The sequence below is a fragment of the Zonotrichia albicollis genome, chromosome 7 (genome assembly GCF_047830755.1).
Source record: "Zonotrichia albicollis isolate bZonAlb1 chromosome 7, bZonAlb1.hap1, whole genome shotgun sequence".
Classification (NCBI taxonomy): Eukaryota; Metazoa; Chordata; class Aves; order Passeriformes; family Passerellidae; genus Zonotrichia; species Zonotrichia albicollis.
In genome coordinates, this window is record NC_133825.1 from 30,439,809 (window position 1) to 30,464,179 (window position 24,371).

A 24,371-nucleotide genomic window follows, 5' to 3' on the forward strand; every position below is an offset into this window, starting at 1 on the left:
GTATCTGTTTGTTGCTTTTTTTCCTCTTTTAGTTTGAACCTAAACCAGCTGATGCAGTCCCCAAAGAAAGAAATGCATCCCGTGCCAGCTGGCGTGCCCTCTGGCTGTGAAGCCTTGTTGAAGAGATCGGAGCTGACAGATTCTTGAGCAGCAATCTGATACAGGCCTTTTTTTTTAATTTGCTTTTTTGAGCTCACCCTTGTAACAAATGGGGGCTTGTTTGGGAGCTTCGCTAGAGGCTTGAATGGAATCATTGTTATCAAAACACTGCAGTGATTCAGAAGTGCCCAGCAAAGGGGCTTCTTCTCCCTGGTGCCCCTCAGCTGGGCACTGCAGGTGTGGCAGCCTAGCTTAAACTCTGGTTTCATTCTTATGCTATGGAATAATCCAGTGGTCCTGTGATTTTCATCTTTAAACTGATAACTGGGAAACTGAAGCTACAGTTCTTTGCAAAACAGAGTCAGTTCAAAAGTTAAAATTAAGTTGGAGAGATGAATGAGTCCAATCAGGGAAGAGAAGTGTTTTCCATGTTGATGCTTTGGGGATAAAGAGCTGTAAAAGTAGAACCTTGCCAGGCTTTTGCATAAATCAACATCTTCTTGATTTTCTTACCTTTACCCTGGTGTTTAGATTACAAATTCTACTCCAGAAACACTTGCTTGGAAATTCATAGAAGTAAAACTTGGGCTCCTGAGTTCCTCTTTACATTATTTTCTCCTGCAAAAACAATTTTGTGTCTAATACATGTTAAGATAGTGAATCTTTAAATCCATAATAGTTTTTATGTTTCTGTTCTATTCAGTGGGATTGACAAGCAAAAGGAAGTGAGTTATTTGGGGAGGCAATAACTTGGAATTCTCAGGTTTCTCCATCAAAACAGACTATTACTGGAATCTGAGTGAAGTGTTCAGCATGAATTTGTTGCACAGGAGTAGAATGAAGATCACTTCTCGCACATGCAGCATTGTGATGTGCTTGGAGCTGTGTATTACTCTGTCTTACAAGGAATTCACCTCATAAAAAAGATACAGCGTTCTTTGTATGTTTCTCTCTTACCTCTCTCTGCCCTGCTGAATTCTGCCTCTGCTGGCTTCTGCCTCTCTGCACCTTTGAAGCTGTAATGCCAAGCAGGAAGGTGGTAACATTGGAGTGTTCCCTGCAGTTTCAGTGAGATGGGAAGGGCTTGTTGTGGAGGTGGAAAGGCTATTTTCCTGGCTGCTTTTGGAAGGCGGCACATGTTTTGGGGTACTATGCTGGTACATTTGAATTCCTGGTGTATTACAAGGACTGAACTTGACTTGAGAAGTCATGTTCTATGCTCTGTCCTGGGAATCATATATTCAAAATCAGTAGCAAAAAAAAGAAAAATCTATACAAGTTCTGGTTTTTACATCTTCACATAGTTATTTCTCACTTTCTCTCCCCTGTCCTTTTTCCAGTAAATAGTTAACAGTATGTAGAGACAAAACTGAAAGATGCTAAGTTGTCTATGTATTTGCAGTGACCCTGTGGCAGGAAGGAATGGTGAATCTGACTCCATGTTCTCAGAAGGCTAATTTATTATTTTATTATACTATATTATATTAAAGAATACTATACTAAAGAATACAGAAAGGATACTTACAGAAGGCTGAAAAGATAATAATGAGAACTCGTGACTCTTTCCAGAGTCTCGACACAGCTTGGCCCCAATTGGCCAAAGAGTGAAAACAACCCACACCAGAAACCAATGAAACAGTCACCTCTTGGATAAACAATCTCCAAACACATTCCACATCAGCAAAACAGAGGAGAAGCAAATGAGATAATTCTTGTTTTCATTTGTCTCTGAGGCTTCTCAGCTTCCCAGGAGAAAAATCCTGGGCAAAGGGATTTTTTCAGAAGATGTGAATGTGACAGTCTGTGATGAAGAAAACACAGCTTATTGTTGCTGACTGAGCTGGATTTCCAAAGTCAGCTCTGTCATTACAGAGGGCCATTTGGGAATGGAGACCCTAATCCATTTGGAATCTTGGGAACAGGGATAATTCTACCAAAAATCCTGATCCTGCTGTGTTGCAGTGCAACCTTCAGTAAGTTTTGCTGTGTATCAGTTTCTCCAGTGGAAAATTATTTGTGTGATATAATTTATATTAATAGTCTTCAGCTATTCTGAAAACCTCATCAGGGCTAAGATTTCATTGTGCACTGCACAAACCAGTCGCTGCTCTGCTGAGCTTATTGCAGAGGTGTTGTTTGAGATAATACTTAATGATCATCATAAGGCTTGTGTAAAGAGCACTCTGACTCTCTTCCATCTGCTGTCATAAAGTTAGCAGTATTATATCTCTTCATATAAAATCTGCTTGTGGTTTTTGTCTCTGCTTCAAGCTGCACCAACAGTTTGGAAGACAGCCTGGTGGGAGTCTTTAGAGTGGGACTTTTGGCCTCATCTATGAACTGGTATTTTCCCTGACTCAGAAGGACTTTTTTCCGTCTAGTAATACACATTACAAAATAAGCATCTGTCTCACAAGTAGTTCCTTTTCTAGTGGAGCTGGTTGTTAGAAACCCCTGGCTTTACTATATAAGAAACTTATGTATGCCTTGAACTCACAGATGAACTAGTCTTCTCATATTCTTTGTTATATCAGAATAGTAGAAATAGAAAAGCTCAAAAATGGGAGAAAGGATGAAGATGTCTTTTAGCAATATTATTTGCTATTGCTTTCTTGTGCCTCCTGGTGTTGCAAGCTGTGCCAGTTGAGCAGGTGGTTAGAGGGTTTGTATGTGGCGGAGCACATCTGCAGGAGTTGAGGGGGTGACAAAAAAAGCTTTTTAAAGAAAAAAGGTGGTTTAATTTTTGCAAGAAGTCATCATGAGCATGACGGATTTGGTGAGCAACATCTGGCATTGAGGGTGCTCTTGCATTGTTCTGGGAGAGGCAGGAGGTGTGCCCCAAAAATGTGTTCGTATTCCAGGAAAGGCACCAGGGTATTGCTAAGGGTAAGTCACACTGCTGGTGGGGGAGAGAAGACTCCACTGCGAGTTTTACTTTGGTTTTAAACAAAGGAGAAATTTAGTTCTTTTCTCTGGTGTTTGTTTTGGATTATTTGTTATTTGTTGGCTTTCTTAGGCACTTTTCCTGGAAAAATAGCAACATATGGTGAAATAGTCTGCTGCCATGAACACAAAGCAGGAGGTGAGAGAACTTCGTAACAAGAGGCTTTCATGTATTTGAGACCAACCCAAATTTATTTTGTGCTGTTGGTGGTTTAAAATCGGTTTCGTATTCTTCAGTGGCATATGAGAGAAGGTGATGAAGGTTTCAGGAGATGTTTCATCTCCAACTGCCACTGAATCAGTTGGCAACCTTTAAGTGTGCAGTGTGTCCCCCGCCCTCTGTGCTGCCTGAGGGATGAAGCCTCTCCAGAGCTGTATTTTGTGACCTCTGGAAGAAAGTGAGTTCCCAGGACAAATAGAGATAGCCTTGCAGAGAGTGCTCTCTCCTCCTCTTGTTAGCTTTGAAATATAGGTTAGAATAAAAGGGTTTCATGTTTTCTGTCCAGTGGCTTGCAGAGGGCTGGGGGAAGGCCAGGTACTTGGCTCTGTTTGCTGTAGTGTGTGAGAATCTCACCCTAGGTGAATGTTGAGTTGCTGTGTGCTGTCAGGACCTTTCTTCCAAAGGCCATTTGGTTGTTCTGTCAAGCTCCCACACAAATGGGATGTGACACTTCCCAGGGACCAGACCTGCAGATGGGCAAGTGATGCTGCCCCCCTATCTCCCTGTGGTCCTGCCATTCAGCCTGTTAAATGCTGGAGTCATACTGAGAATTGACTTTTTCTTTTTAAATTGCAGGATGCAAAAGAAGGTGCCATCATCTGAATGTGAAACACCTAAATGAGAAACAGGACACATGGGAAGGCTGAGCTGAAACTGCCTGTGCACAGAATGACAGACTGATTTGCTGCTGGAGACGAGATTCTGGAAAAGTTGTTCTTCCAGAGACTTCTGAGTGAGAGGAGAGGAGCCTGAGGAAGCGCACAAAAGAGCGATGGGAATTGAGGGCCATGGTTACCTGAGATAAATGGCAGATCTCTGGGAGTCTCGCCTTGTAGCTGTTTGCTTTAGCTTTTTCTCTTTCTGCAGCTGCACTTTCTTTTTTGTGAGCCGCTGCTGGGCGCTGCCACGGCGCCACTGGAGATTCCAAGCGCGCCGTGGGTCCGGAGCGTGAGGAGGGGTGAGCCGCCCGCCTCACCATGATTCAGCTGTGGAAAGTGGTGCGGCACGTGCGACAGCTGGAGCTGCACAGATTGATCCTGCTGCTCATTGCCTTCAGCCTGATCTCCATGTGCATCCTGGCCTATTACGTCACTAACAGTCCCAAAATCAAGGAGCCGCCGCCCCTGCCCTTCAGTGACTGCAGCAGCCAGCACCGCGTCTTGATCCCACCGCAAGCCAGCTGGAGGCTCACCAAGTCTGTGGACACGTCGCGCACAGATCCCGTGGTGCTCGTCTTTGTGGAAAGCATTTACTCCCAGCTTGGGCAGGAAATAGTGGCCATCCTGGAATCCAGCCGGTTCAAATACAGGACAGAGATCGCCCCTGGCAAAGGGGATATGCCCACCCTGACAGACAAAGATAGGGGACGCTATGCTCTAATTATCTATGAGAACATCCTTAAATATGTGAATCTAGATGCTTGGAACCGAGAGCTGCTAGACAAATACTGTGTAGAGTATGGAGTGGGAATTATAGGCTTTTTCAAAGCTAATGAGAACAGCCTGCTCAGTGCACAGCTCAAGGGTTTCCCCCTTTTCCTACATTCCAACTTGGGGCTGCGGGACTATCACATCAATCCTAGTGCTCCCCTGCTCTATGTCACCCGGGCTAATGAGGTGGAGCAGGGTCCTCTGCCTGGTGATGACTGGACTGTGTTTCAGTCAAACCACAGCACCTATGAGCCAGTGCTGTTGGCCAGCACGAAATCCTCGGAGTCCATTCCTCACCTGGCCACTCACAAAGCCTTGCATGCCACAGTGATGCAGGACCTGGGTCTGCATGATGGGATCCAGCGGGTTCTCTTCGGCAATAACCTCAATTTCTGGCTGCACAAACTCATTTTCGTGGATGCCATTGCCTACTTGACTGGCAAACGCCTCTGTCTGACGCTTGATCGCTATATCCTTGTTGACATCGATGATATATTTGTGGGAAAAGAGGGCACTCGCATGAAAGTGTCTGATGTAGAGGTAAAATCCTAGACTACATACCTCCAGAGGTTCTAGACAGATTTCTGGTGTGTGTGGTGCACTGGGAAAGTCAAGATGGCATTTCATTTGAGGGGAAGCATTGATTGCTGCAGTCGTACTCATCTTATACAGAGAATTAGTCTGCACCGTGTGAGATCCTCTCAGCAGTTTTGCAGGTTTAAATAGAGCACTTTAGGAGCTGGCCTCTCTCAGTTTAAGAGGAAGGTGCCTGTGGTTGTCTATCCTGTCTCCTCTTTGATGTAAGGAGCAAGTATATGCAGGTTTCCTATGCCAACCTATTTGTAGCTGTAAACTCTGCTGTTCAAAAGGAAAAAGCAAGTTGTGTTAGAACAGAACAGAAGAATGTGTTTATTATTATTTGTGATGTGTATAAGCTGTATATATTATATTGCAAAAGTGTAGGCCAGTCCATGCAGTGTGAATTCATACAGTCTGTATGTTAGCAATCTAGCTTTTCAACACACAACTAAATTGGGAAAGGAGGGGTTTTCTCTTATCTTACCCTTTGTGCCTCATGCCTGCCACCAGCAACTCTCATCCCTCAGGGAATATCAACAAATTCACCAGAGAAACATGGTCAGACCAAGCCTTCATGAGAACCATCTCTGTGGCCTCACAATTGAAAAACAGACATGCCAGCTCTGTGCTTTGCTTTCCTTGGCACTTCCTGGAATAATACAGTGACCTGTTAGGAAAGTTTATGGGTAAGAGACAGATTTTGTGGAGGAGAGGAAACTGAGACAGGCAAAGATAAAAATAAGTAGGAAAAAGTTAAATGCTTAAATGCTCCTTCTGATTCTCTGTGTCCTTGAAAGTAATGATGAAGTGTTCTGTTAAGTCTGTGATCTGTGTGCATGTGATGTTTCACGGAGCCAAGGACTTCCCTTTGTATCCTCCCCATCAGTTGTGGTTTGTGGCCACTGAGGGAGGTGCACTGCCTGTTTCTCAGGTGTGCTGAGGTTGTCCATGGGTATGGATTCCCATTCACCACTTCCCCTCAGGTGCGTCCTGGATGGTACCAGCCATGACAGTGGTAAGCTTGTGACAGCAACTGCTTTAGCATGTTTCCAAAACACCTTCAAGGTGAAGCACCCTTTCAACTTACATCCAAGGCACAAAATACTTGAGGCAAAGGTGTAAGAAGAATACTGTTGTAGAGGTTTGGCCCCTTACCCGAACCTTGTCTGTTGCATGTTCCCAAGAGCCCTCTTCCACCTCCCCAGGAGTCTTACCACCTTTCCTACATGTTTTATGCATCTGTGCAGCATATGTTCCTCTCCAAGGTTTTAGGACTTCAAGATTTTATGTTTTATATGGAGTATTTATTTAAGGAAGATACTAAAATTTTCTTCATTTCACTTCAGTGTTCCTGTGCTTTGAAGTGCTGAAATGTTCTGAAAGAGATTTTTTTTCCCCTTTTTTTCCTTTTGTGAAGGAAAAATCACAATCTTATCTTGGTCCTAAGAAGGCCCTACACCCACTAGTCCAAACCAGCAGAGATTCTCACCTCTGTAGTGTTTCTGGAGGTTACAGACCCATGTGGGAAGGCGGGATAGGTGGCCAAAGCTCTTGGGATCTAGGGCTGCTCTAGCCATGTTAAAAACAAACCCAGACAAGATTAGTCCAAAAGATGCTTTGTTTGGGTTTTAACAGGGCAAAATGGAGGAATAATCTGTGATCAGTAAGCAGAGAATCTCAGGCAAAGCAGATAAAACCCAGATTTATCCATTTAAAAGAAGCTCTCTGATTGCAAAGCCACGTGAGGTTAATGAATTTTTATTTTTTAAAAGCGAGAAATAACTACATGGATTTGTTGATAGTCTCTCACCATGGGGAGAGAAGGAGATATAACAGTAACAGAACAGCTGGCATTTTCTTTGGCCTTTTATATGAAAGCTCTGTTTCAGGGCTGATATCTTAACGCACAGCTCCTTATCTCAAAGCTTAGATTACAATGGTCAGGGTAGTGGTTTGAAGACTGGATGTTGTGTGAAGGTATAAAATTGACTCTGCTGTCCCAGTGAGCCTCTTTGCCATATGCAGGTCCACAGTCAGAGACCTTCCCAGACAAAACGACTATTAAAAGAAAGCAGTGAATATAATTTGATCAAATGCATGCCCATAGTACATGTCTTACACAAGAGAAATGCTTTTATTTGTGATACTTAAAGGAGAGCTGAATAGCTTTCTTCTTTAACAAGAAAAAAAGGAATTGTGCTTGCTTTTACTTTAAAGATGATAACCCTTGAGTTCCTGTTTCTGCTGAAAGGCTGCAGCAGAAGCTTGCAGTCCTCAATAGAGGGGGAGCAGTTGGAAGTTGCACAAAGAAAATGTTTTTCCTTTGTAGAGTTTACCAGAGATTTGAGCTGTGCATAATTAACAAAAGTAAATCTCAGAGAATCCCTTCTCTTCTCAATTTATTCCACATTCAGTCTCTTCTAAAATCATAATCCTTGGAATTTACCAAACCTCCATGGAACTGGCCAACAAAGACAAGCCGTTTCTAATGCAAAAGGATCTGGCTTTTGTGATCCTTTCTGGTCATCTTTAGGTATGAGGAAAGAAGATTAAGTAGATGAGTTTTTGCCTCTTTTGCTGGTAATCTCTGCAAGGGCATAAATAGTGAACAGTCATTGCAAGTGAGTCTGAGAGCAAGCTAAGTGAAAGTCAAGGACAGTAATTTCATTTTATGAATGGTGAGGATGCAGAAGAGAGAACCTAGTGAGGGTGACTGTCAGCCAGCTCTTGCCTTTCTAAATTGTAGAGGATGATCTTACCTGCAATTGAAGTACTCAGCAATTTTTAACTCCCTGATTGTAGGACTGCAGGGGAGGTGGACATAGCAGTACCATGAGAACTTTGGTTTTTGCCAGTGTTGATTTGAGCTCTGCCAGTGCAACTGTACACTGCCCAGGGCACTATCTGCCAAGACTGTGTTTCTGCCACATAATTCCTAGAATGGTTTGCATGAGCATTGAGAAGAGGCTGCAAAAGCACTCTGCTTTCCTCCTTCATTTTTTTATCACCTCTTTCTCTTCATTTGCCCATGTACTGTTTTCTTAGAGTCGTGTTTTTTTCTTTTCTGAGCATCTGACTCTCGGCCTTATTTACCTATTTTATTTTGCCTCTTGTTAGAGGGAGCTGAGATAGGTAACATTTAAGGTTTGTGTAGAACAGCTAAATTCTCTGCATACACTTCTGGAAGTTAAACATTTCTTAGCTTAAAAAGCAAAGTTGCATTAAGATTTAGCCCTGTATTACGCCCATGCCAAGGACACCCTGTCATCTTAGGAAAGGATTTGGTTCTAAAGAGACTCCCAATACAGTCAGAGTCCCAATACTTTCCCTGATTTCTTCCTCACTCCTAGAATAAGGAGAGATTTTCTTTTCCCTGGATGACATCAAGAGCTTGTAGTGACTGTTTAGGAAATCTCTGCAGATCTGTCAGTGAGATACAGATTTTTAATGTACTGCAACAAAAGGCACAATTTTAAATGGTTTTCCCCTAACATTTACTTAGAAGTAAATAGTTATTTTAATTTGGTAGTATTAAAAAGCCTTTTTTAAAATGATGGTTATTGAACATCAGAGTGAAGCTTAGACATTTTTACCATTGTGTCCAGAAGTGTGCCTTGGAATGTGGTTTTCTGTCACTTGGGCCTGCAGCATGACTGCCACAGTTAAGTACTAAAGGCCTCCAAAAAGCCAGGTTGTGTATGGCAGTGAATGCTCTGATAGACTGTGACAAGCATGAAGCAGCCTGGCCTTGACGTGGCTTGAGAATTCCAGTGGCCAGTGCTGGGAATCTCTTTGGGGACCCCATCAGTGCTGTGCTGGGGTGAGCCTTACAGAGCTTTAGCAGGGAGCACAGCTGGGCAGGGGCCTTTCTGGCTAGTTAGTGGGCAGGCTTGTATCTGGAAGGCTTTTTGAAATAAAAGATAACAGCAAAATATGAAAACAGATAAAAAGAGATACTTGGATGGATGGATGGGCAGTTTTCTAGGGGAATAAAGTCTGCCTTTAGAGGTGTGAGATAGCTTAAATGTCTGCCATCTCTCATACCATGTGAGCAACTGAACTTCTTAAATATGCAAATGAAGATCTGTTCACATCTGGCTGGCTGTTTTCTCTCTTAAGGGGTAGCCTGCTCCACAACTCTTGATTGCCTTTTGTTTGATTCTTAGAGCATATTATGGATACAAAAGAAACACCTGAATCACCTGTTAGATATAGTTAGTACTATCATATTCATCTTACTTTATGAAAGAGAGTGCAGAGAGAAGTGCCATCTTCCAGCCTGCTCCCACACCTGCATAATTGCACCTTACTACAGCTTACAGACCTCTTGGAACCAATGTGGAACCAGGGAACACAGAATGTATAAAGTGTTGAAACAAATGTTCCCATACTGGCACCTTCGTCTCCTTTATCCTGTTCAGGGGAAAGACATTTCATCAAACCTGTGCTGTGCCACCTCACAGCTGTGACTATGACAAGGACCCAGCAGCAGCAGAGGGATGGCACACCATTAACAAAAAACTTGCCAGAAAGCTGGACTCCATAGGACTCCATAGTCTCTGAATTTCTGGGGCCCCCATAGTTCCTCCCTCGTCCCTCCCCACACACAAGGATTGCAGCCTGCTGGAGCACGGCTTTTTGGGATTTATTCTCAGACAGATGTGTTGTCATGGTAACCCCAGCCAGGCTTTAAATCTCTTTCTGTGCAGAGGAATGCTAAGCCTCTTAACCGCTGTCTTTCCTCCCACCACTTTCCTACTCAAGCCTGGGGAACTGGATGTGCCTTTCAGGGCAGCAGAGGGAAATGCTGGAGCTTGGGACAGCTCTGGAGAAAGAAAAGAAAGTGGCACTTTCCTGTCTGAATTACTGGGTGATGTGTTCAAGGTGCTGGTCCCAAATTTGAAGTGATCTTGTAAACCATCATCTGGACAGACAGATGTTTTTCCAAGGAGAGATGCACAGCTCTATTCTGTGCTCCCTGATGTGTGGGGTGAGTCCCAGTGTCTTGCTGGGCTACATAAAGGGAACTTGACCTCCCATTGCCTGCTCTGGGTCTTGCACTGCAAAGTAGGCTTCAGCCATCAGTTTTGCTGGCATGTCACTTTTTAAAAGCACTGTGTTTGTGATAGGTTCTGGAGATGTCACATGCCTTGCATTTATCAAATTACTGTTCTTGGGTGGGGACTGAGGTAAAGATGTGGTAGGCAAGTGGCCATGGAAAAGCTAAAATCTTAGAAATTTGTCCCAGGCTGCACTTGGTGTCAGTGTTGTGTGAATGTGAGAATGAGGAACAAGCATTGAAGTGTGTCTGTAGGGAAAAGTCTGAAAGCTTGGTTCCCTCATAAGAAGCATTGAGAGTGTCTTGTAGCACTACACATGTAATCTCTCTGTCTCCCATCCTGCCATGGTAATGGACTGCCTGCTTCGAGTGTAAAACCACTTAGCATATGTTTGAGGTGAATGGGTGATTGAAGTGAATTATAGAAGCCATTTTTAAATTAATGTGATGACCAGTGTTTGGTTAACACTGGTTTGATCTGTCAGTGGCAGCAGTGATTTGTGAGGTTATCCATAAGGAGTTGGAGTCAAGGCACCTCCATGGAATGAGAGTCTGCCTTTGTGAGTGCACATTCACTGCTGGGGGAGTGGTGCACCCAGACAGTGCCTATGGAGTGTGAGCTGTGTGAGGGCACCTTGTGGTGCTGTGTTCTGCTCCTTGGGCCTGGGGAAGGGCAGCTGATGCAGGAACATCTGTCCACCTTCCCTGCACGGTTTGGTAGGTCTGTGTGCTTTCCACAGAGTTATATTGCATGTTTCCTGTGTGGTTATGGCCAGCTGAAGTCTGCTGTTGAGAGGTCATCACTTTCACCTTGGTGCAACCACAGATCCATTGCTTTCTGAGAAAAGCTATTAAAATCTAAATAGCCCAGACAAGGACCGAGTCTGTCACCTGCCAAGAGCCCTCCTGCTATCCCCTGTTTGATTGGGAATTCTCCCACAGGGAGATGCACCAGTGATATTTCCCCAAAGCACACAGGTAGCAGCAGTGTTCATCTCACAGCTGCTCTCTATTTATTGTTTTCCAGCAAAAGGAATTTGACTAGAATTAGTTTGTGTCCTACTTGTCTGTGACACACTGAGCCTCTGGGATTTGGTTTTTGGTTTGGTTTTTTTCTGTCCAGGCTGTGTGCTGTCTTACTCTGTACCCTGCTGGCCCCTGAGGTTCATGGCACAAGGCATCTTCCCTGTGGTTAAAGCAATGACTTTGGACATTAAAAGTAATCACAGGTGAGCACAAGAGAACCTGTAGGAGATGCAAGGATTGTGAATGTTGGCTTTCCCAGATTTTCTTCCCAGAATCCAGGAAACTTTTTCTGCTACAAAATTTTGGCACTTTCAAGGAAACACAAAGTCAGGGAAACCTCTCTGCTGTGTCAGGACTCATTGCATAGGTAGTTCTGAGAATCCCCCTTTCCTCTCTAAATAAAAGCCCCCTCCCTTTGGATCACTTACTGTTCATGATACTGACTTCTTTTCTTTCATCTGTGTACCACAGACTGCCACCCTCCTTTTCACTAGGACATAGACTGGGAAGGGGCAGAGTTTCATTAGCATTAGAGTCCCAGCCAACATGGGTGAGGAAGGGAGCATTGAGGCTGAACCTGTAGAGTGTAAAGAATCTATTGCTTTCAAGTAAGATTTATTGTCCTTTTGCCTTAGCACAGACACTCTGGGTCCCTCACATTGAAGTGGAGAGCATGACCTGACCATGGTTTTAAAGAGGCATCATTTAGTACAGCAGAACTACTTCAAGTAAAGGCTGTGTATGAGGAGCACTTATCTGCTCTGCTCCACTCCAAGGGAAACAATGCCTAAGCCCCATCTCCTGTGATAGCTCTTCAGACTCAACTGGGCACCAGTAGAACACAAAATCATGTTACAGAGGAAAAAATATTAATATGAACATTTCTTTTTCCTTTTGTCCAAACAGGCTTTGCTGAGCACTCAGAATAAGCTGAGAACTTTAGTCCCAAATTTCACCTTCAACCTGGGCTTCTCAGGGAAATTCTACCACACAGGTAAGCCCCTGGCACTCCTTTGTCTCAGCACCTGCATGCAGCCCCTACCTTGGGGTGTGTCTTGTGTAATGCAGTAGAGAGAGCATGAACTGTTGGAAGGGGATTAGCCACTGCTTTTAAACATTGAGCCCCTCTTCTGCCTTTTGATTTTGCCTTTTGTAGGTACAGATGAGGAAGATGAAGGGGATGACATGCTGCTCAAGCACAGGAAAGAGTTCTGGTGGTTCCCTCACATGTGGAGTCACATGCAGCCTCATCTTTTCCACAATGTCACTGTGTTGGCTGAGCAGATGAAGCTGAACAAGCAGTTTGCTGTGGTAGGGAGCATTGTAGTTTATTTACTTTACAGTGCTAATGCTTAAACATTTTTCTCCTGGAATAGCTGTTTGGACCACACTGAACCCAAACACTATCTAGTATTTCAGCTGCATTTAAGCAACGCAGTTCTGGAAGTTGAAATTGATGTGTAGCTCCTGCTGTCTTGAGGCAAGAAACACCATTCACATGCTTGCCTGTTCCATGGGACATGTTTCCCAGCACCTGCATGGCCCCAGGCAGCTCTGCTACATTCCGGGGTGCAAATCCCAAAGCTCTTGTTTCCTGAGGTATGAACTTGCAGTATTGCCATCCCAATGCAATTAATTTACAAACTCCGGCAGTGAGCAAGCATTTCCTTTTCCATCCGTATTTAGTATGGTTCTGTAAGGAAATCACCTGGTCGATAGTATAAAATGCTCTGTCTGCTAACAGCCCTTCTTCTGGCCTTCCAGACAATGTTGAAGGAAGTTACTTATCTAGGAAGTACAGAGGAAATTGCCTGGGTTTTGGCAGAGGAGAGGGAAGCCTTGAACATCCTGCATTGATGGAACAATGTCTGTTTAGTTCTTACAGCTCAGAGTTGAATATAGCATACATGTTTCACTGAAAAGAAATGTCCTCTTCACCTCTAGTTTGGTTCTTTTGATGGTAATCCCCTTGGGAATAACAGGCTGCTGTTTTGTGTTCCTGTGACACACATAGATTAGGAATGATCATGAATGCAGAGCACAGTCACAGCATTGTAGAAACAATTTAGGCTCCTCCTTTTCCTGGTTAAATAACAATGCAGTCTTTTGCAAAGAGAGACAAAGCACAGAACACAATTACACATATTTAACATGAAACAGGCTAGCAGTCAGAAAAGGTTATTGCATCATTTAGGGGCTCTGGTTTTATCATACACCACCAGGGCAGAGCTGTCATCATTGATATTGTTACCAGAACCATTTAGTGGAATTAAAACCCAAGAAATTCAGAAATTTCCTGTCATTTTGATGTAGCTCCAGGCCCCATCTCTTCACCTGCAATAGTCTCTTGCTCCTTGTCTGCTTTTCTTCGAATTGCTAGAGACAATACAGATCCTAGTCATCTTTCTTTTCTCTATATCAGTTTAGGAAATTTTGTTCTCCTTCTCTAGTGGCTCACATCTAGGCATTGTGGGAGTGAGATGTGTCACTTAACAGCATTGATTAGTTTGTTGTAACCAGGGAGCCTGACCTGAGGGTTCTGAATTAATCTGATCTGTCACAGTTGCAAGCTGCAAGACCATTCTTACAGCAGCTGTTACCAATGCTGAATGTCCTTGTTGGTACAGAATCGCCCTTCTACAGATGCATAAAGCAAGAAGTATGAGTAGTATTTCAAGTTTCCCAATCCAGAGAGTTTTCATGTTCCTCTGTCATCTTGCTCCAACTTGGATGCTGTTGCTAAATATGGTCCTTATTAAGGCTATTAGTTAAATACCAAATTATCAAGCTGTATATTCTGCTTCCAGGAGCATGGGATTCCCACAGACTTGGGCTATGCTGTAGCCCCCCATCATTCTGGGGTTTATCCTGTCCACACACAGCTCTATGAGGCATGGAAATCTGTTTGGAGCATCCAAGTAACGAGCACAGAGGAATACCCACACCTACGGCCTGCCCGGTACCGGCGTGGATTCGTCCATAATGGAATCATGGTAAGCACAGCAGAGCCCACTTGACTGCCCAGGGAATGGTCTTCTCATCACCCCCATCAGAGACATTAATCTTAATATCACCAGTGTTTCCAAAATCAGTAAGTGAGGCAGAGAAGAAAAACTTAGCTAAGGTCAGTTCTGTGTTTCTCAGAACAATTCAGGGGTGAGTGCTGAATGGAAAGCAAAACCAAGCCCATCCAGACTAAATGAAAATCCCAGTGGCTTGTTTACAGTGTGATGAGTTAGGTGGTTGAGAGGAATAGCAAGAGTTCTCTGCACCTATGTCACTTACACCCCTTACTCTTTATATTGATCCATAAAAGTGCTGCTTTGTCTCATTTTCACACAGATGCTGCTGCATCTGCTTCTTGTCTAACTTTGCTTTTTTCTGATATTGCCAGGTTCTGCCTCGACAGACCTGTGGTCTTTTTACTCACACTATCTTCTATAATGAATATCCTGGTGGCTCAAAGGAGTTGGACAAGAGCATTCGTGGTGGTGAACTTTTCCTGACGGTGCTTTTGAACCCAGTAAGTTCATCTGAAAGGGGAATTTGTGCACAGCTGTCCCAGTGCCTGATATGGGAAAGGACTAGATCTTGTTGTGACCAGCTCTGGCTTGTGTAGGATCTGCAGCAGCTGTGGGTCTGTGGCAGCCCCAGCTGAAAATCTGCAGGAGTTTATACTTTCAGGTCTGGAAGCCAGCCTTTGTCCCTATTGCCTGAGATAAATTGTTTTCTTTACACACCACACCAAACCTTCCTGCTTGATAAAAGTCTGGAGTAAGGAGGAGGTTGTTCTTTGTATTACCTATGGAGTGATCAGTCAGATGGAAAGAAACTGCTGTTTTCTCTTGACCATTTCTTTTCTGGGCTTGTGTTCCCATGTTCTGGGTGAATTGCACCTTGCCCCACTCTGTAATTGTCAAATCTTGAAGCATGCAGAAATAGCCTCTGTGAAAGTAAAGGCTATAGGTTTCTCCAGGAAAACCAGTTGCTAGGCTGTAATCCAGAGATCTTTAGTGATCTAGGAGGCCCTGCCAAAGAATTAATAGAAACATAGTATCTAGAACTACCCATTAAAATTTGCTGATAAGATGTGATGGTCAAAGCAGCTGGCAGTAATCGGTGATCCAAAAACAATTCAGGAAAATTGTGTTCTGGTACAGGATGAGCTTATTTGCCAGATTTACTGTTGGCTCTTCGGGGTGACTTACAACTCTTTCAGGGACCTTCGGATGCTTCCGATGTTTACACTTCTACTTCCTTTTGGCAGTGTAGCATTTCTCTGTGTCAGAGCAGAGTGCTGTGCTCTAAGCTCCTCTGGTGTTTGCACAGTGACTCAGACCTTGCATTCCCCCCCTTGCTGATAGAGCCATCTCAGGGGCCTGATAGAAAGCTGGCCAGCTCTGCAGCCCCAGCAGTGATCCGTAGCAGACTTGGACCAGGCTCTTCCAGTCCTTTCTGGTGCTTCCAGCTCCCATTAAGTGACATGGAGGAGTATCCAAGTCTGTATGTGTGTGATCAGCTCCACAGTGCAAACAGAAGATGTTTGATCTTCTGACTAGTGAGCAAGGTCTGATGTCAGAAATAGCTGTTGATCCTGAGCACAGGCTGATTGCTTCTCACAAACACTTCTGCTCACGCTGCGCCGGCCAGTTACTGCTGTGCCCACAGCTGCTGTTATTGCAAGGGTGCTCATACCCTTCTGTTTCTGTATGCTAGGCTCTCTGGGATCTTTGCTCTCATCTTTCCTCAGTGTGAAAGAAGGGAAATCACAGCACACTGACAGCAGAAGGGAGGGGAGAGGAGAGAGCTGTTACTTCCAAGTCAGTCTGCAGAGTCAGTGGGTGTGGATGAGAGGAAGGGAGGGAGACGGCCCTTGAGTGTAGCTTATGTCAGAAGTGCTCGGAGCTGTTCTGGCAGCAGGAGCTGTGAGGGGGCAGAGCAGGCTGCCAGGCCTTGTTAAACAGTGCACATGTTACAGGCTGTGACTGCACACTCAAAAGTCCGGGGAGATGGCTCATCGGCTGGGTGTGTCTTTTCTTCTTCCAAATCCAGTTGCTTGTGACTGTTTGCAGGTGGCAGCATTACCTGTGTGAACCATTTTACCAAATGTAGTCAGTCTTGAGACACAGTTGCTAACTTGGAGCACATGCAGGCTGGTTATTTTATTCTGGAAATCTTGAAGGGGTCCCAGATGGTCTCCTTTGTCCCCCCTGCTGCAATATTTGATTTGTGCCAGTGAGCCAGACTCCTCATACAGAAAATTTTTCCTCCACATATTTCACCAGCAAGTCAAAGGGATGAGGCATATTTTGCTGTCACGGAACCTCCCTGCTGTCTCCCAGAAAGGGGCAAAATACAACATGAGATCCTCTTGCCACCATGCCTTGCAGTTACACAGATCTTTCTGTCCTCTGCTCTGTGTTGTATTTAGCACATCCTTACATAACAGCACCGAGCACACGCTGCTCTTTGAAGTGTAGGTGCCAGAGCTTGTCTGGCAGGGCCTCTCTGTCAGCTCAGTAGGGAACCAGAAGTGAAAAACTCCCAGGCAGACTAACATGATAAATCTTGATCTCCACTTACTTTCCATGTGTCCCAGAGTCCTACCAGTGTTTTCTGTTGCCTACCCAAAGATGCTGGGTTGTGAGCACCTTATGGACAGAATTAGGTTTGTTTCATAGGGTCTTGGGAATGGCTCAGGCACAGAGCTACTTTCTATCAGTACCTCTTCTTTTGCTGAGACCAGCCCATGGTGACACTGGGCAGAAAACTGAATTCAGACTTCCTCAGTGCCAGCAAATGTCTTCATCCCAAGACCATCTGTCTCCTGCTTCCCCATTTTGCTCTTTTCCTCCTGTGAGTGGGAAAGCCATTCCTGCCCCCTGCCAGGGAAGCCTGTCACTGCTTCCTGACCTTACCTGGTGTCACCAGAATTGAACCCAGGACTGTACAGCAATGGCTGCCCCTACTGTGACTGAGGTCATTTTCCCTCCCTGCACTTGCAGACATTGGGCAAGGCGTGCTAAATCAGCCATTCCTCCAGTGGCCTCAGTGTTCTGCTTTTGTTTTTCTAACTTCTAGCCAAGGTGTGGTTGATGTCTGGCAAGGTGCCATTGTGTTAACAGACATGTTAGTGGGATGCTGAATTCTATGGGACATATCAAAACCACACACTAGAGTTAAGCTGACAAGAGTCCTTCACACTCTTTTCCAAAAATTAAAATAGTGAAAAACTGACAGGAGGAAAATGTATCTGCTTGAGGGAAGAGATGGCTTGGCACAGCAGAGCGAGTGCACAACCTCCTGAGCACTGCAGTGCTGAGGCAGCTGCCATGGCTCTTGAGTGCCACTTTGCCCATGGATGTTAAAGCTTGGCAGGACATTTTGCAGGGGCCGCCTGTGCTGAAGGTTCTTGCAGGCTAAAACTTACCAGCTGGTGTCTCTTTCTATGACAATATCCTACTGCAGTGTCCCTTTGCAATCCCTGTTCAGATCCCCAGATACACCTGCTTAGATTTTAAAGTGGGAGCTGCCAGTTGTTCCTTTACATTTGAGATGTCAGCTCCAAAGAGAATGAAAGCTGATGGGCTGTGGGCCCAGGAAGGACTCCTGTGACAGCCATCCCTGTGCTGTGTGGCCTGGCCTGCAGCATGGTGCCCCCTCCCTGGCCTGCTGCCCTGCTGTAGCAGACTCTGCAGCTCAAGAGGTTGCCGTGGTTGTGCCTTGGGGAGGGAAAGGGAAGCCCCTGTTTTCCCATGAAAGTGGCTCTGCATGGTTTTTGACTAGTAGGGAGTTACTGACTAAGCCTTGTTCACCTAAATGTCCTAGAGCCACTTGAATGGCATTTTGAAACTGTTCTGGACACAGATCCAGGGTTCTGTTACCGTGACCCTGCACCATTCCCAGGGATTACTGAGAGGTCTGTGCCCCTCCTCTCCTGAGTTCTTCTTGTCTTCCAAGACTGTTTCCTGACAGATGGACATTTGTTAGCCATGATAGCCATGGCATTCTGAGTTGTGAACTGCTTCTTGCTGACCATGGAATCAGGCTAGGCAGAAATAGTTCTGTTACCTGATTTACCAGTATCCCATGTCTTTTTTATTTTCAGATCAGCATCTTCATGACACACCTGTCCAACTATGGGAATGACCGTCTGGGACTGTACACTTTTGAGAGCCTGGTCAAGTTTGTGCAGTGCTGGACCAACCTTCGCCTGCAAACATTGCCTCCAGTCCAGCTTGCAAAAAAGTACTTTGAAATCTTCCCACAGGAGAAGAATCCCTTGTGGCAGGTGAGAAGGCAGCTTTTACCACTCCTAGTGATTTTGTAAGAGGTGTATCCCACATTTGAAGTATAGCAAGACTGCTGATCCAGAGTACAGAGGGACAAAGCATAAAGCTTTTAGGTTTAACTTTTGTGGCTTCAGGCTGCCTGTGACAAATGGCAAGGTGGAAGGGATGGGGAGTAGGAGCAGTAGGACACAGTCACAGTGTGAGCTTAGGGACAGGGATTGATTGTCATACAGGACCAGGGGCCAGCTTGCGGGCATTTGGGTCATTAAAGGGTTTGTATTAGAGCAAGCTGCTGTGAAATGTAAAGTGTGCAAGCAAGAGCCCTGTTTGGTGCTGGAGGAGCTTGCAGGCATGTTAATGTGATTAATCTCAAAGTAATTTCACACTGCAGAATTCATGTTCATTAAATAAAAACACACTTATTCCATTTTATCCCAGTGCAGCAGCTCTCTGCATGGTAATGAGCAGATGAAATTAACTGAAGGTGATAGAGTTGTCTGTCTGCCAGAAGTTCACAGATGCTGAGCTGTGCTGTCACAGTGGCCCAGCCCAGAATGGCTACATAGGGCAAGGCCTGTGGTTAACACTCTCACAGGGACTTTGGATCCCATGTCATTGGAGCTTTTGAAAATAGTCCCCAGTGTTTTTACTTAACACTTGATGCCTGGCAGAGCAGCAGTGTGGCTCTGAAGTGTTCTTCATATGCTAATAGCATTTTCCCCAGAGGACTGGCCCTTCCAGCTTTTCCTCCCCTTGCCATTACCTTCTGTGGTAATGCTTAATCTCATCACTTGTGCTACAGAATCCCTGTGATGATAAAAGGCACAAGGATATCTGGTCGAAAGAGAAAACATGTGATCGACTCCCCAAGTTCCTCATCGTGGGACCTCAGAAAACTGGTAATGTGAACACTGTTGTATAGATTGTGGCTTCCACCTCACTCTTGCAGAAAGCTGGAAAGGTCCGTGCTGTAGCTCTGTATGGCTGCCCTTTGCACAAGCTGCCAAATGGCCACAGAGGACATTTCAGACAATCTCAGATATGTTCTAACCTAAATCTGGCAAGTCTGTCAGTACTTTTTCCCCCTGGCACTGTGCTTGGCTTGCCCTACCTGTTTTGGCTTTCCAAAAGCTCAGAGAACCTGTGACCTTAGTGTGTCACAAACAGGCTGTCAGCTGGACTAAGCACACACACTTAGCAAATGCTACAAGGCATAGTGCTTTTATTGCTACAGATCTGTGTACTCACTGCATGCTCCACGTCACTGTCATTGGGAGGGAGAGAAACTCCTTTGTCTGATCTCTGTCACCACATTTAAACTGCTGTGGCATTGTGGCTGGTAGTGACATAGCTGTATATACTGTACTGATGATTCCCTTCTAGGCTGAAGAGAGCAAAATCTCTTCAGCTAAGACCAGGTCTTCAAGCCTTGGTTTCTGTGTAATGCAGTGCAACAGCAGCACCAACTAGTCACAGCAAATGGTGATCTTGGACTTGGGACAAAGGTTGTCCCAGGAGAGCTGCTGTCCTCTGGCTGTGTCACTGAGAAGCTCTGATGGTGTGTGTGCAGCGTGAACCCTGCTGTATCATGACCCAGGCTAGTTTCAGGTGGCTCAGTAAGAGCAGGGTAAAGGGAAAGCATCTGCAGCAAAGGCAGGACAAGGCATCTCTGGTGGAGTCTCACTGCAGGACACTAATGCTGTCCCTAGCACACCTCCTGCCCAGGCCACCTCTCATGGGGCTCATTTGTATTCTGCCACATAAAGGTGTGGCTGTGCCACTGGCATGGGAGTAGCTGACATGGGTGGCAGATGTCTTGCAAAGGAGGCAGTTCAAATCAGCTGCATGAGTTAAAATGTGGATTGAACTTGACTGAGCAGTGCTTGGTGTCACTGCTGTTGTAACCTGTGTGAGTTATGGGGTTGGTCAGCTACAAAGGAGGGGAGTGTGCCCATCTGGGAACAGTTTCTTGCAGTGTAGGTAAGCCTTTAATTCAGCCAAAGCATTGTGTGACCCAGGTCCCTTAACTGGTTCCTGTTGCAGGCACAACAGCTGTGCACTTCTTCTTGACCATGCATCCAGCTGTCACCAGTAACTTCCCAAGTCCATCCACCTTTGAGGAGATCCAGTTTTTTAATGGCCCCAACTATCACAAAGGAATTGATTGGTAAGAGACCTGACACATGTTCTTGTGTGATATGGTGCACCCATGTTGCCTTCTCCCAAATCTCTCTGTATATCTGCCTCCTCCCCCTTAGCCGCCTCTGTGTTTCTGAACAGCTGTTTTCCTCGCTTTGCTCAGTGCATGCTTTGTTTTTCTGGTAACCCAGCTGTGTAGTCCCAGGAGCAGCACAAGTAGTTTCTCATTTTAGTGACTCTTCACCAGGAGAGCTGTAGGTATGAATTAGCTTTAAAAATTCAGCAAGTCTTTGATGAATGCACTGCTGTCATGAAGGTACTTTGACATGCAAAACAGACAGCAGTGTTCCTATTACAAAGTTCTTATGGTTTTAGAGTTAAAACTCCTAATACTGGAGGGGACAACCTCTCTGCTGTTGTTCTCAAGCCTTGACACTTAAAACAACCACTGTGTTCCTTGTGCTGGCTCCAGTATCCATATGCATACCTTGCTGTTTACATGTAGAAGTTTCCACCTGGCAGGCAAATTCTAGCGTCATCATGGCACTATTATGCCACTGTGTTTCCAGGGAGACAAAGTTTAAAGGTGTTTCTTACTCAAAGCAGTAACTTTAGCTGACAGTGGCACCAGCCTCCCTTGTGTGTGGCTCTGAGGGATGGCTGTGTGGCACAAAGGCATTCTGGGACTTCTTTATCCACGAGTTGTGGGAGATTGACTTCTCTAATCATTTAGGGGACTTTTGAACAGATACTGGAAGATGGTTAGCACTTGAACGGAGCTCACAGAAGTCAAGCACTACAGAGCAGTTGCACTAGCTGACAGGTTAGAAAGTGAAGGTTTCTATGTGCATCCCCTGGAAAAGTCCTCCAGATACATCTGGAGTGTGGCATCACATGCAGGGGGAGAATCTTTGTATTTAATACGGAATTTGCGTTTGTTGCACAGCTTAGATTTGAGCACAGATCAACCTTCCAGTGCTTCACAGTCCCCAGCTCGTCTTACCCTCTTACCCTGTTAATCAAATACCTTACGGTTTCCACGTTCCTTATTCAACAAGCTCCTGTGAGGCAAGGCTGAGATCTTCACCCTGCACCTCAGCTATGGATTGAGGTACAAAGAGATAAATGCTTTAGACAGGTTTAAGTAAGTGATTGGTAACAAGGCAGGCAGACGATTCTGACCTTACTCTTGGACAAAATGTCTTTCCTGCTAAAGCTAGCAGCTGGGACCTTACCCTCAGGTTTTTCCTTCCACTGCCAGGGACTCGGGGAACACACTCTCAGCAAAATACTTCCTTACCTTTGTATCATTTCTCAACTTTCTTTGTCATGTGCCACCACCCTTTTTTGAGTCCCGCTTCTGCTACATCTGCACTCGTTTGCTCGTCCCTTGCATTACTGGGGAGGTGCAATTTTGCTGCAGCTGTGTCTGTTGAAGAGGAGTAAGGGCATCGTGGGGCTGTGCCTTTTCCTGTTGGGCCATGCTGCTCACCAGCATCCCTTCTGTTTGGCAGGTACATGGAATTCTTTCCCATTCCCTCCAATGCCAGCACAGACTTCATGTTTGAGAAGAGTGCCAATTACTTTGACACAGAGGTGGTACCGAAACGTGGTGCAGCCCTGCTGCCTCGAGCCAAAATCATCACTGTTCTGATCAACCCTGCCGACCGAGCCTATTCGTGGTACCAGGTAACTTTCCTGCGCTGGGCTGGGGGTTCACAGCCGCAGAGATATTTCAGTGGGGGAGGCAGAAAGCCCACGGATGTGCTTCCCTAGAGGAGGCAGGTTCCCTGCAGGGTGTGGACACATTCACATACAGAGGCATTGGTGGGTGGCTGTGCTGAGTCATTGGGATCCGCACTGAGAAGCGTAAGGCGGAATCGTGTTCCTGCTCCTGAATCCAGCTTGTGTTTTTCAGCACCAGCGTGCTCACAACGACCCTGTGGCGCTCAATTACACCTTCTACCAAGTGATCTCTGCGAAAGGCCAGGCCCCGCCGGAGCTGCGCACCCTGCAGAGCCGATGCCTGTTCCCCGGCTGGTATTCCACCCACCTGGAGCGCTGGCTCACCTACTATCCCTCGGGGCAGGTAGGAGAGCTGCTTGTGGAGCCCCCTGCAGGTTTAGTGTAGGAGAAAGGGGAACAAACTGATTCAGGAGCATGTGCGCCCCCCATAATTTTAATTTTACCTTCTTTCTTGTCTTTTGGAACAAAAGCCACTACTTCCTTTCTCCTGTTATGAATGGGTAAGAAATTAGGCTTGAATACTCCAATTTTGCACTTTATTGTATTTGTAAAAGGAAATGAGTGCATGAGGATACTGTGATCTCCTAGAACACTCCACAGTACTGGGAATTTCAGCAAGAACAGCAGTGCTAGCGCTCCCTTCCTTTCATCTTGGCAGTCTGCAGTCCAGGGACCTTCTTCAGACCCAGAAGTCTTCAGCCACTTGCTGTGGTTTTGTTCCTTTACAGGGAGAGTCATGGACTCTGCATCTTGTTAGTTCCCATGTTGTGAAACCTTTAGCTGTCTGCTGAAGGGAAAGTTCACTGCAGAGATGTCAGGATTTAGTGTTTTGTGTATAAATTGGCAAAAATGCAAATGAATAGACAGTGTAGAGCATTTCGGTCTCTAAATTCTGAAGATGTTTCTAAACTAAGATTATCTATCTACCTATCTTTGTGTATGTATGTGTATATATATATATGTGATTACTGTGTCAGGATGATTTTTCAAGTTCTTTCTGCTGCTGGGGTTATTCTTAAGACAGTCTGTAATCCAGCAGAGGGTTATAATGTCCATTTGGTCTCTTATTCTCTGCCAAAGCAGCAGAGCCTGAACTGTACATGACAGATCTGTCAAGACTAAAAGAAAGATGGTAAAGCATTCTTAGGCTTGTATCTCATTGCCTTACTATTCCTGGAGGTTATTGCTTGAGGAATGATGGAGCCAAACACACACCTCCTTGTTCTTACTGCAGCTCAGTCATTAGTTCATGTGACTGTTGCTCCATTCTTTTATTTGGAGTAGATATTTATTAGCACAAATGTTGTTCATTGTCTATGAGACACGTAACAGGAGAATACCTAGCACAATGGCTGCTGACATCCAAAAAAGAAGGGTTTCCAGAGACAATCTGTACATGCTGCTTCTGAGCCTTAGTGCTTACTTACAGGGCATTTGGCCAAAGACAACTTTATTAAGCAAAGCCTGTCATGTGGCCCATATCACAGCTTCTCTGTCTCTGGTGACAAATGGGCCACATCCCCCACTGTGTTCTTCTAGAACAGACAGATTTTGGCTGCCTGTACTCACAGGCCAGGGCAGCTGGAGATGGAGGAAGCTCATAGGTGTCAGTCAGCACAAGCTGGCAGAGGCTAAAGCAACTGTTCTCTCTTTTCAGCTTCTCATTGTGGATGGTCAGGAGCTGAGACACAACCCTGCCTCTGTAATGGACAACATCCAGAAGTTCTTGGGAGTTACACCGCTCTTCAACTACACCCAGGCCCTCAGGTAGAGAAATAGCTCCCTTTTGGGAGAATGCTTTCTCAGCCAGGAAGCCCATGATTAAAAGAATACTTCTT

The 24,371-nt window shown here is 45.2% G+C and overlaps 1 protein-coding gene across 6 annotated transcripts in view; it reads left to right on the forward strand.

Annotated features, from left to right (window-relative positions):
* NDST2 (N-deacetylase and N-sulfotransferase 2) overlaps positions 1-24,371 on the forward strand; it is a 126,125-nt gene that overhangs the window by 98,994 nt on the left and 2,760 nt on the right. For all 6 annotated transcript variants that reach the window (XM_074544788.1, XM_005481449.4, XM_014275590.3 and 3 more), the window contains 11 exons: positions 3,839-5,232; positions 12,263-12,350; positions 12,513-12,667; positions 14,164-14,349; positions 14,751-14,879; positions 18,465-18,647; positions 19,451-19,547; positions 20,692-20,815; positions 22,302-22,476; positions 22,706-22,876; positions 24,191-24,300. In XM_074544788.1, coding sequence (XP_074400889.1) covers positions 4,240-5,232; positions 12,263-12,350; positions 12,513-12,667; positions 14,164-14,349; positions 14,751-14,879; positions 18,465-18,647; positions 19,451-19,547; positions 20,692-20,815; positions 22,302-22,476; positions 22,706-22,876; positions 24,191-24,300 — 2,411 coding nt within the window. In that variant the 5' untranslated portion in view covers positions 3,839-4,239. The remainder of the gene's footprint in view (positions 1-3,838; positions 5,233-12,262; positions 12,351-12,512; positions 12,668-14,163; positions 14,350-14,750; positions 14,880-18,464; positions 18,648-19,450; positions 19,548-20,691; positions 20,816-22,301; positions 22,477-22,705; positions 22,877-24,190; positions 24,301-24,371) is intronic.